General features: G+C 40.4%; 1 protein-coding gene across 1 annotated transcript in view; it reads left to right on the forward strand.

Annotated features, from left to right (window-relative positions):
* The window catches only part of LOC147683740 (nicotinamide N-methyltransferase-like), a 60903-nt gene extending 57241 nt beyond the window's left edge, over positions 1 to 3662 (forward strand). Inside the window, exon 3 of the mRNA XM_086942570.1 lies at positions 3185 to 3662. Coding sequence (XP_086798696.1) covers positions 3185 to 3662 — 478 coding nt within the window. The remainder of the gene's footprint in view (positions 1 to 3184) is intronic.
* Positions 3663 to 15669: the final 12007 nt, after the last annotated feature.

Consider the following 15669-nt stretch of genomic DNA (forward strand, 5'->3'; position numbering starts at 1 on the left):
AGGACCGGACCGGTTTCGAGGTAACACCTCTCATCCGAGCTGATTTGCATATCGCCATTGTCTAACCCAGGGTGGTGTGGAGTGCAAAAAAACGATGGATTTGGGCCCAGATCTTCGGACTGGGGTGAATGTGTGACATTGATCCACATTCTGTCCATCACCTGTTTTGTTTGCAAATTCCGCCCTAAGTGCGCTGGGGATGCTCAGACGTGGGTCCCAGGCACTCCACACCACGGGAGTCAAGCTAGCCGGGCTGATGAGAGGTGTTACCTCAAAACCGGTCCGGTCCTCGGATGCTTGATTCCGTTCTGGGAAGGACATGGCTTTTGTAGTTCGGACTGGACTGTTCCCATGGGGCACAGGGTCAGAGCTGATTTGCATATCGCCATTGTCTAACCCAGGGTGGTGTGGAGTGCAAAGAAACGATGGATTTGGGCCCAGATCTTCGGACTGGGGTGAATGTGTGACATTGATCCACATTCTGTCCATCACCTGTTTTGTTTGCAAATTCCACCCTAAGTGCGCTGGGGATGCTCAGACGTGGGTCCCAGGCACTCCACACCACTGGAGTCAAGCTAGCCGGGCTGATGAGAGGTGTTACCTCGAAACCGGTCCGGTCCTCGGATGCTTGATTCCGTTCTGGGAAGGACATGGCTTTTGTAGTTCGGACTGGACTGTTCCCATGGGGCACAGGGTCAGAGCTGATTTGCATATCGCCATTGTCTAACCCAGGGTGGTGTGGAGTGCAAAAAAACGATGGATTTGGGCCCAGATCTTCGTACTGGGGTGAATGTGTGACATTGATCCACATTCTGTCCATCACCTGTTTTGTTTGCAAATTCCGCCCTAAGTGCGCTGGGGATGCTCAGACATGGGTCCCAGGCAATCCACACCACTGGAGTCAAGCTAGCCGGGCTGATGAGAGGTGTTACCTCGAAACCGGTCCGGTCCTCGGATGCTTGATTCCATTCGGGGAAGGACATGGCTTTTGTAGTTCGGACTGGACTGTTCCCATGGGGCACAGGGTCAGAGCTGATTTGCATATCGCCATTGTCTAACCCAGGGTGGTGTGGAGTGCAAAAAAACGATGGATTTGGGCCCAGATCTTCGGAATGGGGTGAATGTGTGACATTGATCCACATTCTGTCCATCACCTGTTTTGTTTGCAAATTCCGCCCTAAGTGCGCTGGGGATGCTCAGACGTGGGTCCCAGGCACTCCACACCACTGGAGTCAAGCTAGCCGGGCTGATGAGAGGTGTTACCTCGAAACCGGTCCGGTCCTCGGATGCTTGATTCCATTCTGGGAAGGACATGGCTTTTGTAGTTCGGACTGGACTGTTCCCATGGGGCACAGGGTCAGAGCTGATTTGCATATCGCCATTGTCTAACCCAGGGTGGTGTGGAGTGCAAAAAAACGATGGATTTGGGCCCAGATCTTCGGACTGGGGTGAATGTGTGACATTGATCCACATTCTGTCCATCACCTGTTTTGTTTGCAAATTCCGCCCTAAGTGCGCTGGGGATGCTCAGACGTGGGTCCCAGGCACTCCACACCACTGGAGTCAAGCTAGCCGGGCTGATGAGAGGTGTTACCTCGAAACCGGTCCGGTCCTCGGATGCTTGATTCCGTTCTGGTAAGGACATGGCTTTTGTAGTTCGGACTGGACTGTTCCCATGGGGCACAGGGTCAGAGCTGATTTGCATATCGCCATTGTCTAACCCAGGGTGGTGTGGAGTGCAAAAAACGATGGATTTGGGCCCAGATCTTCGGACTGGGGTGAAGGTGTGACATTGATCCACATTCTGTCCATCACCTGTTTTGTTTGCAAATTCCACCCTAAGTGCGCTGGAGATGCTCAGACGTGAGTCCCAGGCACTCCACACCGCTGGAGTCAAGCTAGCCGGGCTGATGAGAGGTGTTACCTCGAATCCGGTCCGGTCCTCGGATGCTTTATTCCGTTCTGGGAAGGACATGGCTTTTGTAGTTCGGACTGGACTGTTCCCAAGGGGCACAGGGTCAGAGCTGATTTGCATATCGCCATTGTCTAACCCAGGGTAATGTGGAGTGCAAAAAAACGATGGATTTGGGCCCAGATCTTCGGACTGGGGTGAATGTGTGACATTGATCCACATTCTGTCCATCACCTGTTTTGTTTGCAAATTCCACCAGGTAAGTGGCTGCTACTTTGCAGCCTTTTTTCACCCAGGCTACTGGGTTAGAGTAAAGCAATTTGTCCAATGAATAAACACACTGCGCAGATCTATGCTCGCCATCACCACATATAGGAAACCCCCACAACAATGTGTAAAAGGCTTTCTAAATATCTTTGGACAATGTCAGGGCCCATTGCGGCAGTATGGCGGAGCTTTCAACGATATGCATCAACTGCTGTACATTCTGAAAGGTTTTACATGTACCGATGAACCCCACCTCAACCAGGTGTATCAGCGTATATATTCTGGGCACCAGCCTGCCTGCCAAGATGCCACTGAGAATTTTATAGTCCACATTCAATGGGAGAGCGGTCTGTATGACCTGACCTCCTCAATGTGCCTCCCAGGTTTGAGCACTGATGTTACGAGTGCCTCCTGTATTCTATTTAGAATTTATCTCTTATCCCTGGCTGCAATCTACAGTTCAGTCAGGCGAGGGGCTAGGCGGTCCACATAAACTGCATAGAACTCCACCGGGAGGCCTTCCGTATCTGGCATCCTCCGCTGCTCCATAGCCCGGATCGCTCCCGCACTTCCTGCTCTGACTTAGCCGTGCACCGCGGCTGTCTGTCTCTGTTAGCCAGTGTTCCAGAAAAAGTTCATCATTAGGTTTAGAGAAATCTGGTACTATCTCATTTGATCAATGACATGGTGTGACAGGTTACACTCATCAAAAACATGGTGACAGCAATGTGCAAACAAACGAGGAAAACATGGTAATGTTTTCAGCACAGATATTCCTCAGTTCTTTGCACAATCATAGGATTATACGCAACAAACATTTCTACCACCTTGAGGTATTACTCGTGGAGTTTGCACATGCCTCTAAATAAACCTGCTAGTACTTTAAAATTAACTAAATATGTTAAATTCACTTGTTAAATGTGACACAAAAACGAGTGGTTTGAAAATATGATTTCCTTAACTCAACTGGGAGGTCTGTATAATACTTTTTGCATTTTTTTCCAGGCAAAAGTGGATTGAAAATGAAGAGAAAACGAAAAGAATCATCAAAAACATCATGAAATTAGAGGTTTCTGAAAGTGGTCCGGTAGCACCTAAATCCTTCCCTCAGGTTGATTGCCTGCTCATCCCATACACTTTGATAACACTATGCAAGGACCATGTCTCCTTCATCAGCAGTTTGAAAGATTTGTCATCATTGTTGAAGAGTGGGGGTCACTTATTAATGTTTCTGCTTCTGGAATGCACATACATGTATGTAGCCGATTTCAAGTTTCCAATGTTATGCGTCGATGAAGATTTTGTGAGAAAAGTTTTGAACGAGCAAGGCTTTATGATTAAAGAAGCACAAGTAAAACCTAGACTCAACCAAACAAAAATTTCAATCATGGATTATTCTTATGTTATGTTCATTCATGCTGTTAAAGTGAAGGATGTGCAAAAATGTAAAACATCAGCAATAGAAAGCTCGAAGTGTGAATAACTTTGTTCCTTATCAAAGAATCATTTTAGTTTGTTAAATATGTAACTCGTGCTTTCTGTGCTTTTGAGCCTTTTGTTGACAGGGATTGATCATTTGTCTTGATTTTTACTTTCTGTCTAGCTTCCTCATCAGTTATTTATTGCTGTTAAAGTCATGTATGATGCAGGGTTGTGCTTTATTGAATTGACCTTATAGAAAGGAAAGGCTATTGTTGCAAAGGGCAACTTTTGAGCTTTGAGATATATATATATATATATATATATATATATATATATATATATATATATATATATATATATATATATATATATATATATATATATATATATAGAAATATATATATACTGTATATTAAGGACGGACGGTTGGAAACAAGAATATACCGCAAAGCCACCGCGGGTAACAGCATTTTACATGCTGCAAATGCACACCCAGCTCATCTCATCTCCAGCAATCCGTATGGTGAAATGCTGCGCATGAGACGAGTGTGCAGTAACCCTAGTGATCTGGAAGTGGCCCAATGTGAGAGCAAGAGTAGATTCTTGGAAAGGGGCTACACTGAACAACTCATTGAGAGGGCCAGGATTAAATCCATGATTAAAACTAGGGAGGATCTCCTTACTAAATGCAGTAATACAGATCATTCAGTGCTGCAGCCAGTTGAAAACAAGAGACACAATGATGAAACTAAGAGCTTCAGAATTATCACTGGCTACAGTAAACAACATAAAGAGATCTATAGGATTGTCAACAGAAACTGGCCCATTGTGGCCAGTGACCCCATTATTGGTGCCACTTTGGCAAAGAGGGTGTCATTAACTTACAGCAGGGCGGCCTCACTTAGAGATCAACTGGTAGATACCAGCCCTGAGACTATTGACAGAACTACGTGGCTGCAGAATAACAGGGGATTCTTCAGGTGCAAAACCTGTAAGGCCTGTGGCCATGGTGTCAATGTAAAAACGTTCACAGATGGTTTTAGTGGAATAGAACACCCAATAACTCAGGTTTTAACATGCAAAACTGAGTTCGCCATATATGTATTGCAGTGCCCATGCCCACTTAAACATGTGGGCAGTACCAAGTTACCGGTACATAAACGTATCCTCCAACATCTTCGGACTATTACAAATGGGGATAACACGTACCCGGTGGCGAGGCATTTTTGAGACTGCCATCAAAGTGTAACTACAAGCTTAAAATACTTTGTCATTTATGCAGTCAAGGCCAACAGGCGGGGTGGAGACAGGGAGGCCAAACTCAGGAAATTGGAAACCCAGTACATTCTCCAACTTGACACCAAGGTACCGGGGGGATTGAATGTAACTGAGGACATGTACACTTGCCTCCCATAATCAATTCCACTTTACTTATGACTGTCTTATCTGCTTACTGCTATGTGTGTCTTTTTTACTTCCTATAGTTGGTTGGCGACCAGGTACTTTGATTGGAGGTTTGACCCGGCTGGGAAAACTTCCCTCCTATGATTGCCAGTTGATGCCCAAACACAATGATATTGACGGAAAATTTCGCTACATTTATTTGTTTTTGATCAGGATCTGTTGTGTGACTATGCTGCTGCTGTTGACTAGAGCAATATTTAATGAGAGAATTGTTCAATACATCATTCAGACTTTACAGGTTCTTATTCCCTAACAGTCTTACTTATATGATGCTTTCCATAATTTATAATATTCACATTTTTCATTATTTCACTACATGGAGAATAAATAGAAGCCAGGAATAGAGACAACTGGGGTCGTTGTGAGAAACACAGAGTAAGGTTCTTTGTAAACAGAGAGCATTGGTGTATATAGAATATGAATTTTAAATATTTTTATCAAGTTTCGGATGAAATATTCCTTGCAGTTTTTTAATGTTTGTACCTACTAGAATTGTTATTTGCACATATTAGCGAATGGCTAATTCGGCAGTCTTTGCTCAGATTTGATAAAATTTGCACATTGGATGTTATCAACATCTAGATATGTTATTTGCACTATTGCGTAATTTGCACATAATTTAATGCATTTGCACTTTAGTTAGACTGAGTTGATATCTAGTACGGTATGTTAAATTATTGAAACGTTCACTGCTCTACCCTACAACATCATTTGGTTCAGTCGGAACAGGTATTTAACCACCATTTTTTTCTAGAAAACCACTTGACTCTTGTGTTCCCCATTTTCCTACTATTGACTCACACGGATTTTATAGTATTTTACTATAATTGTATTTATTTGTGTCAATTTACGCAAATGTTTAAACATTGACCCATGTAACATTTCTGGTTGACTAACATGTCAAAGTATTTTTTCCATGTTAACTCTCAGGCACAATCGCGTGATGCTATTGCATCCAATTACTGGCGCTTTAAATTGAGCATTTTTCACCCAGAACGTTGTCATGTGAGCAAGGCTCATCAGAGCCGAAATGTCATGCGGCTGAATTTGCACGAATAAAATTTAGCACTTAACTGGTCCGTGTCCGTGCTGTCTTTGCCAGCTGTAAGAAGTTCTGTGTACTGGGTGTGAGACGCGGCAATCCGATATATATATATATATATTCACTGAAAAAACCATAGGTTATAGACCATATATAGTTAGGGATTAGCATTTAAAAAACCTTATTTTATTTGCACAAAACCATTGAAATTCCATATATAGTTAGTTGCACTAACTATATATCGCGGACCCGCAATCCACTGCTAATGATGTCACATATTACATCATTCATGACATGGTCAGTGACATCACTGATGACATCACTGATGACATCTCAAATGACATCACTGATGACATCACTGATGACATCTCAAATGACATCACTGATGCCATCACTGACATCTCATTTGACATTACTGATTACATCACTGATGATATCATTTATGTGATAATACATCTTCAGACTCTAATATAACCTTTGATACACTCAGTGTAAACAGGCACTCACAGACTGTCACACATCCATGGAGTTACTCACACACCTATTCAGTCATGCAAAGAATCAATCACATCTCCATTTCCTTAACTATACAGTTATACACACCTTACTTATTCAAACATATACTAACACATATTTACTCTCTTATACAATCCTTGATACAAGTTCACAATGATTCATACAGCCACTCTCACATTCACTGACTCTTATGTTCAGTTATTTATATATGTCAACTCTCACATGGAGTGTGTTTTACATATGTACTTACTTTGACATGTAGAACTGAGATATCCATTCACTCACCAATATACTCATGCACACAGTCAACTGTCCATACAGCTGTTTCTACATGCACTTTTGAACCCATACACCTAGGGAATCAACCGCTCACACATCTATGCACAGAGTTATACACCTCCCAGCCACCCACACACACACTCAGTCTCCCATACAAATACTTGGGCAACCATTCAATAACCCATATAGTTACTGATATAGCTACTGATTTAAACATGCAGCAGTTTACAGAAGAACATAAATATTGATTGCCAATTTAAGACACTTTAATCACTAACCCATGCACTCAGTGAGACACATTTAATCATTCTCTCATACAGTCAGTCATGCACCTACTAAATCCTTCATCCAGACACTTATACATCCACTCATTCTTCAATATGTAAGACATATTTTAACTTTACAGAAACATACAGTCACTGGGTGTTGTCATCAGTGATGTCATCAGTGATGTCATTTGAGATGTCATCAGTGATGTCATCAGTGATGTCACTGACCATGTCATGAATGATGTAATATGTGACATCATTAGCAGTGGATTGCGGGTCCGCGATATATAGTTAGTGCAACTAACTATATATGGAATTTCAATGGTTTTGTGCAAATAAAATAAGGTTTTTTAAATGCTAATCCCTAACTATATATGGTCTATAACCTATGGTTTTTTCAGTGAATTTTCAAGGTTTTGTAAATGCAAATTCCTAACTATATATGGTCTATAACCTATGGTTTTTTCTGTGAATTTCATTGGTTTTTTAAAAGCTAATATCTATAGCTGTAAAATATATTCTTTATTAAGTGACGTATCACGTAGCCCGTGAGACGCCTCATGATGCATCGCATAACCGTGACGTATCGTCTCTGCAGCGCAAACCAAACCCAAAACGTAAGCGCGCCAGAACACGCTTACAGATATATATATATTTTTTTAACCTTAATTAGACAAAATCCACACGTGCACATATCACAAACGTTCAAAAAACACAATATGTCGGACTCCCGTTACGCTGCCAGTTAGCTGCCCGGTTAACGTACCAGGAAGCACCTTTACCGCGAAAAATCGCAAATTTTTTTTTTCACCCCCCATGGAACTTTAATAGCCCCCTCATCAATCCTAGGGGTTCAGGAGGGGTCTGCCTTACCCCTTTCATTCATTTACACCTTTTTTTTTTCCACCTCTTGTCTCTCGATCCCACAGAGAGACAAGATGGCGGCCGCTCCAGACTGTTTACAATGATAACAGCCAATCAGCTTCTCCTCAGACTATCGTTACACTGCCGATTAGCTTCCCGGTAGCTGCCCGGTTAGCTGCCCAGTTCGCGTACCAAGACGCGTCTCTACGGCGAAAAAATCGGATTTTTTTGTTTGTTTTTTTTGGGCCCCACGTGGCTTTATAATATCCCCCTCATAAATCCTAGGGGGTCAGAAGGGGTCTACCTTGCCCTCTTTCCTTCATTTCCCCCTTTGTTTTGGCCTCCTCTTGTCTCTCGATCCTACCGAGAGACAAGATGGCAGCCGCTCCGGACTGTTTACAATATTGACAGCCAATCAGCTACTCCTCAGACTCCCGTTACACTGCCGGTTAGCTTCCCGGTTAGCTGCCCGGTTAGCTGCCCGGTTCGCGTACCAAGACGCGTCTCTACGGTGAAAAAAACGAATTTTTTTTTTTTTTTGGGTTACACTGCCGGTTAGCTTCCCGGTTAGCTGCCCGGTTCGCGAACCAAGACGCGTCTTTACGGCGAAAAAATCGGATTTTTTTTTTTTTTTGGGTTACACTAACGGTTAGCTTCCCGGTTAGCTGCCCGGTTAGCTGCCCGGTTCGCGAACCAAGACGCGTCTCTACGGCGAAAAAATCGGATTTTTTTTTTTTTGGGTTACACTGACGGTTAGCTTCCCGGTTAGCTGCCCGGTTAGCTGCCCGGTTCGCGAACCAAGACGCGTCTCTACGGCGAAAAAATCGGATTTTATTATTTTTTTTTTTTTGGGTTACACTGACGGTTAGCTTCCCGGTTAGCTGCCCGGTTAGCTGCCCGGTTCGCGAACCAAGACGCGTCTCTACGGCGAAAAAATCGGATTTTTTCTTTTTTTTTTTTGGGCCCAGCGTGGCTCTATAATATCCCCCTCATCAATCCTAGGGGGTCAGAAGGGGTCTACCTTGCCCCCTTTCCTTCATTTCCCCCTTTGTTTTGGCCTCCTCTTGTCTCTCGATCCTACCGAGAGACAAGATGGCGGCCGCACCGGACTGTTTAGAATGTTGACAGACACCGGAGAGCCAATCAGCTTCGCTTCGCAAAGTTCCGATACGCGAAAAGTTCGCGAACCGGATCGCTGCCCGGAGCGCTGTTACAGATATATATCTTGATTTAAACGTTAATTTCTCAAAATCCACTGAAGCACATATATTGAGACCTAGCAAAGGCACATCGGGCTAACAGTCCCTACAATTTTGCCAAGTTTCGTGGAAATCCATTCAGCCGTTCGGGCTAAAAGTGAGTCCAACCGCCCTATGGAAATTAACATGGGAAAAACGCGTTTTGGGACCCCCCTTTTTTCTCGGCCCCCCCTTGACGAACCCCCCCCAAATTTTCAGGAGCTGCTCAGAAACAAAATGTGCCATTTTCCTGAAAATTTCAGCCGATTCCGTCCACAAACGCCAAAGTTATTAGACATAGAATTTTCAAAAGTCCCATAGGAAAAAAATCCTAACTATATATACCTACTGGCTATCGCCAGTAGGTAATATATATATATATATATATATATATATATATATATATATATATATATATATTCCTTGCACTAACCATACCATGAAAAATTAGGCTTGTTCTATTGGGTAACTATGGGCAATGTACCATATCTGTATTCATACAGTTATTTTCTTGTATTCCATATGTAATCCCAGCTTAATGTTAATAGAACATCAGGATTTATCTCGTTATTTTGCACTATCTGATGTGATTCTTATATGTAATGTTGTTTAAAATTATGAGCAATAACAAGACGATATTTAAATATGCCTAGATATTTCTTCTATGTCTATGAACATGTGATCGCTGATGCCACCACTTAGGCTGTTTCACATTAAAAAGCATATGTATAAAAGCAGTAGTTCTCATAAAATCTTCAGCTTGACAAAGGGCGAGTAAGCCCGAAACGCGTTGCTTTTTTCGTGAATAAATGTAACATCCCTGCTGTACTTGGCTGGTCCGTCTCCTTCCTTTGGCATCACGCCGTGCTGTGCCAAGCTGTGTGGAGCCGAATATATATATATATATATATATATATATATATATATATATATTCACAGTAAAAACCATAGGTTTTAGGCCATATATAGTTAGGGATTAGCATTTACAAAACCTTAATATACTCGCACAAAACCATAGAAATTCGCATATATAGTTAGATGCAATAACTATATATCGCGCACCCGCAACCCACTGCTGATGATGTCACATATTACATCATTCATGACATGGTCAGTGACATCACTGATGAGTAAATTAAGGTTTTGTAAATGCTAATCCCTAACTACATATGGCCTAAAACCGTTGGTTTTTTCTGTGAATTTCAATGGTTTTTTAATAGCAAATATCTATAGCTGTAACATATATTTTTTTATTCTAATTCACAAATATTTTTTATATATTTGTATTATATTTTTTTAATTCAATTTATATTATAGTTTAAATTATTTTTTCTTGTTTCGTTGCCGGTCCGCGAATCGGTAAACGTTCCGTTAGTGTAAATACTGCGTTAGAAAGGCACATCGTGATGCGTTCCATAAACGCAACATATCGCGTTACTACGTAATGCCCCTTATGACGTGCTGCGTTAGCGCACCCGGAAGCGTTCTGGAACGCGAACAAAGGCGCGAAACGTAAAGCCCCGGAATCGATCTAAGGCGCGGTGCGGAACGCGGAACGTAAGCATAACAGGTCATGTGACTAGTCAATAAATATTTTCATTGGTTGATTTTACTTTTAGTTTCCTAATGATGGAACGTTTGATCATATGACGTAAAACAAACACTTTTCATTGGTTTAGAACATTTTGTTTTCTCAAATGATGAAAGTCCCACCTTTTTTCCTCACTCCGACTTTCATTTTTATGAGAGAAAGACCTGTTTTTGTTTGCTAAGACATGGCATTTCTATTAGCTGCAGCTGGTGGATCTCCACCACCTCCACCACCACCAAAGAACACAGGACCGACTAGCCAGGTCATCTTCGACCAGGAAGAAGAAGAGGAAGACGAGGAACAGGAGCAAGGGACAAGTGGCTTTCTGAAAGAAATGCCAAGAACGTCCCGTGAGAAAGTGAATTTTATCCTGCAATTTTTTTCTTTTCCTTCTCATGAAAAGAAAGTTAATGCTAGGTACGTTACCTGCCTCATCTGCAAAAAAACACTCTCGAGAGGGACCGAAAAAAAATATAGCTTTGGTAATCATACCATGCATCGGCACATGGAGACTTGGCATCCTCTTAATTATTCTAGAGCGCAACTTCGAGATTTGGTGGATAACCCCCGACCGGCAAAAACATCCACCAATGACTTTACAATAAGTGAGGCAAGGGAAACGATTCCAAATCTACAAAAGAACTTTGGGCAGATGAGATTGACTTGTGTACAGTGTGGAAAATTAATTTCATGCGGAGAAATGAGTATTACTTTAATAAATAGATCATTTGAAAATCATCAATGTCCAAAACGTCCTAGAAAGTAATTTTTTTTTTGTTGCTCCTGTTGAGCCCTTTGAAGTAAATCATTTTTGTTTCTCCTTCCTCAAAAAAAACAAAAAAAATATAAAACATCAAAAATAAAAAAATAAAGTTCTTTTCAGAACTACCTTCCCTTTTCCAAAAAAATTGCAAGAATGTTTAGCACTCTAGCATCCTCTATTTCTATTGATACGCTTCCCGATTAGCGTCCGAGTACGCGAACCGGGAGCGAAGTAAAAAAAATATTTTTAAAAAAAAAGACGAATTAATAAACAGAGAGTAATGTGAAAACAGAGAAAAATAGAGTGAATAACACACAGTTACTGTAGAAAGAGGAACTGATAAAAGAAGTGAAAAGAGTAGTATAAATAAGTAATAGAAAAAGAAATAAAGGAAGTAGCAAAGACAGGAAACTAAGGGTTACAAAAAAGAAGCAGAGGAACTAATAAAAGTTAAATCTGATAGACATGTAACGTAAAAAGTACTAAACGCTTACCTTATAATTGTCATTACCGTACTGTATTGTCATTTTCATACTTTTTATCTATGTAAAAAAGAACAAAAAAATTTGAATTAATACAAGATGGTAAAAAAAGAGTGAGCATAAGACAAAATGACTGTTAAATGTTAAATGTGGTATACTAGTAAAGCGTACAGCTGACCCAGCAAAGAAGCGTCCCGGCGCTGTATTTTGCTGGGGAACCAATCCTGGCTTTCCATGTGAGATAAACCCTGCTGAGCATCCCCAAGGTGATGCCAGGCATCCCCGGCGCTGATGGGGCTGTTAGTTGAGATTAAACAAGCTATTACCCAAAGTTGCTGAGTGGGACCCATGGTTGGAGTAGGCACCGAAGCAAAAATTATCAAGTCCGCTGACCAAGGCCCAGGCCGACCTCTGCTTCTGGGTCTACCGCCTCTAATCAGTGAGCCACACCAATCCATATACATATTACAAAATCACAATTCAAAGTAGAAAATTAATTAAACATATTTAATGGTTTATTTTTGCTGTTATCAGAAAAAATCAAATTTCACTGAAAACAGTGAGTTGAAGGTATTCATCATATAACAGCGGGGAAAAAAAACACAATCAAAATGATTGTGTTTAAAAAACCCAAATAATATAAATAAACAGAAATAGGAACTTCTCCAAAGTAACTTACTTTCTATGACGTCAAAGGATATCCTATGAACAGCTTATACTCAGTTGTGCTGTTACTATTTTCTGCCCGCCACTTTCTGAAAAATAAACTCAATTGTTTTAAGAAAACTGAGACATACAAAGCAATTTGAAACAGCACACTAAGTTACAGCAACACCTAGAATCATTGTAGTCCAATTACCTACCCTAAATTCTGACTTAAAAAATCAAGTTAAAAGGCAACATTGCTTCATACTCAATTAGTAATGTTTGCTGAAAGAATAGCCATTTTTAAAATTTTAAATAAGCTGTGTAATATCCAGATGTTGTCAAAGTACCAGCATATTATGTAATAACTGCAGTTGCAAATGTTCTTCCTGAAATCGATGACTGTGTAGCAAAAACATTTTTAATTAGACTGGACAACTTATTTTCTTCTAGTTTATGTAGTTGAAATTATAAAATGACGTTTCATCCATAAATTTTCAAAAATAATGTGGACAGCATTGCAGACTTACATTTCCTCTACTCCTTTTTTTGATCTGCTGCTTGACTTTGCTTATAAAAACAAATAGTTTTCGCTCTGTACTACAATTATCCACAAGGCCATATATAGTAGGAGCCATTAGAACCTCTGTAAATTCCTCTAAACAAATCCCAAGCTTCCTTTCCTAAAATTTTGGTTGTAAGAACACCAGGTAAGAATTTTGAAGGTGGAAAGGCAATCTTTTTTTAAAAGTTAAAACAGAATCATTGCAGAATGACCATCCGTTTCCAGATTTCAAATAAGCTGTGTAATGTCCTGAATTAGTTGAAGGACCGTTATGATATATAATTGCAGTAGTTTTAAAAGTCCTTCCTGATATTGACAACTGCGAAGCCACAAAATTATTAATTAAAGTTGTCAATTTAGTTCCATCAGGCCTACATCGTTGCAACATTAAAATGACATACTGGCCATAACTTCGTAAAATTAACGTGGACAGCATTCCAGACTTACATTGCCTGCACTCCATGTTTTGATCGGCTGCATTTACTACCTTATTGAAGGATACTGATTTACTGTCAGGCAAAGTTAAATATATAAATCTTTCTGAGTCTACACTAGTAGTACTTGATAGCCTACAGTTCTCGCAGTCATGCTGCCATTGATAAGAAAGGCCAAATAGATAATCTACATCTACACCCTCATCTTGCATTACATCAAGCATATACATTAAAAACTCCTGACAATCCTGCTGAATATTTTCAGAGAATTCTGTTTGACCTGAACATTCCTCTAACAGAAAACGAATTTCAGACACACTTTCTACTCTCGTTTTATCAGCACTACATTTCTCTAACACATAATTCAACAAACAGCATAAACTTTGTTCCGAATTGATCACAATCTGTTCTTTGAAAGTCTCTAGTGAAAAGAGAACATTAACAACTACATTAGCATAGCAGTTGACACCAGAACTATTTTCAAATTTAAAACCAACAACATTTTCAACAGAATTCATTTTATTCCTGCTTCCACTTTTGGGTTCATCGACTTTTGCTCTTTTTGCTACAATCTCCCTACTATTACTGATATTTATTCATTTCCGGCCTACCACACATTTCTCAATCAAAGGATATTGAGGCAAATGTGGCGCATACTCTCTTCTTAACCTATTGTATTCCTTAACACAATCTAGATCTGCACAAATGTTTGTGACATCACAGTCAATCAAGTACAAACCCGATAACGTTTTGACTCGTGACAATGCTACATAAGCCATACCCTCTTTGAATACAGAACTGCCAATATTCACTAAAGCAGTGTCTACACTTAAACCTTGCGATTTATGAATTGTCACCGCATATGCCAAGCAAACAGGAAACTGCTTACGACGAACATATAAGTCTTGAACAAGCAAAAACCTAGCAGAGCAACGACCAATTAGCTGTACTTCCTCAATGCCATCAAATTTAATTTTTAAAAATTCATTTCCATCTCTATTTCTGTCTTTCTCAAAATCAACAACATTACCCATTGATCCATTTACCAGACCTCTTTCAAAATGTAAATTCCTTCTCAAAATGATTCGGCAATTTAAACACACATTCAAAGTCTTTTCAAAACCCGCAGTTTTAGATATAGTCTTCTCTAATGAATCCAATTTAGATTTCAAATTCTCTGACAAAATAATTGTTGCTCCCATATGCTCTATTTTGTCAATAGCTTCAAGTTTTACAATCTCTTGTTTTTCTAAATTCAACATTTTGTTGTTGAAGATGGAACATTCTGCAAGAGTTGGCATCAAACATATTCCAGATTTCTTCACAGTAATTTTCTGAAAAATATCCTCTGGCAAAACGTCTTCTTCTGGATATAAATTTGACAGTAATCGTGCATGTAAAGCTTGTTTACCACACTCAGTCACTCTCCCGATTCTAATATCTTGTAGAATATTCTTGTAATCTTCGTCCTTCGCCTGACGCATATTTTCACGCAGCTCAGCATAACTGAAGTTTAACCATATGTTAACGTTGCCAATGCTCCCTAGGCACTTCTTGGTATCTTCATGTGTAAGCAGTTTAAACACTGGTTGTCCTTTCACTGGTGTCAGCTGCAGAAGATCACCAAAAACAATGATGTGTTTGCCACCGAATAACACATCATACTCTGTTTTAAGAACTTCCTGCATTCTTAAATGCACAAAAGCAAGCATGAGATTGGAAACCATGCTTATTTCGTCAATGATAAGAAGTTCCTTCTTCTTCAAAACTCGAGATACTTCACAACAAGCATCTCCAGATAACTTGTGGTATTGTAATTTGTTATCATGCTTCACTGGCAGCATCAGTAACCGATGCAAAGTAATCCCTTTAATGTTATGAGCTGCCAGTCCAGTTGGAGCGGTCACAACACAAGA

Source organism: Lissotriton vulgaris, chromosome 11 (assembly GCF_964263255.1).
Source record: "Lissotriton vulgaris chromosome 11, aLisVul1.2, whole genome shotgun sequence".
Taxonomy (NCBI): Eukaryota; Metazoa; Chordata; class Amphibia; order Caudata; family Salamandridae; genus Lissotriton; species Lissotriton vulgaris.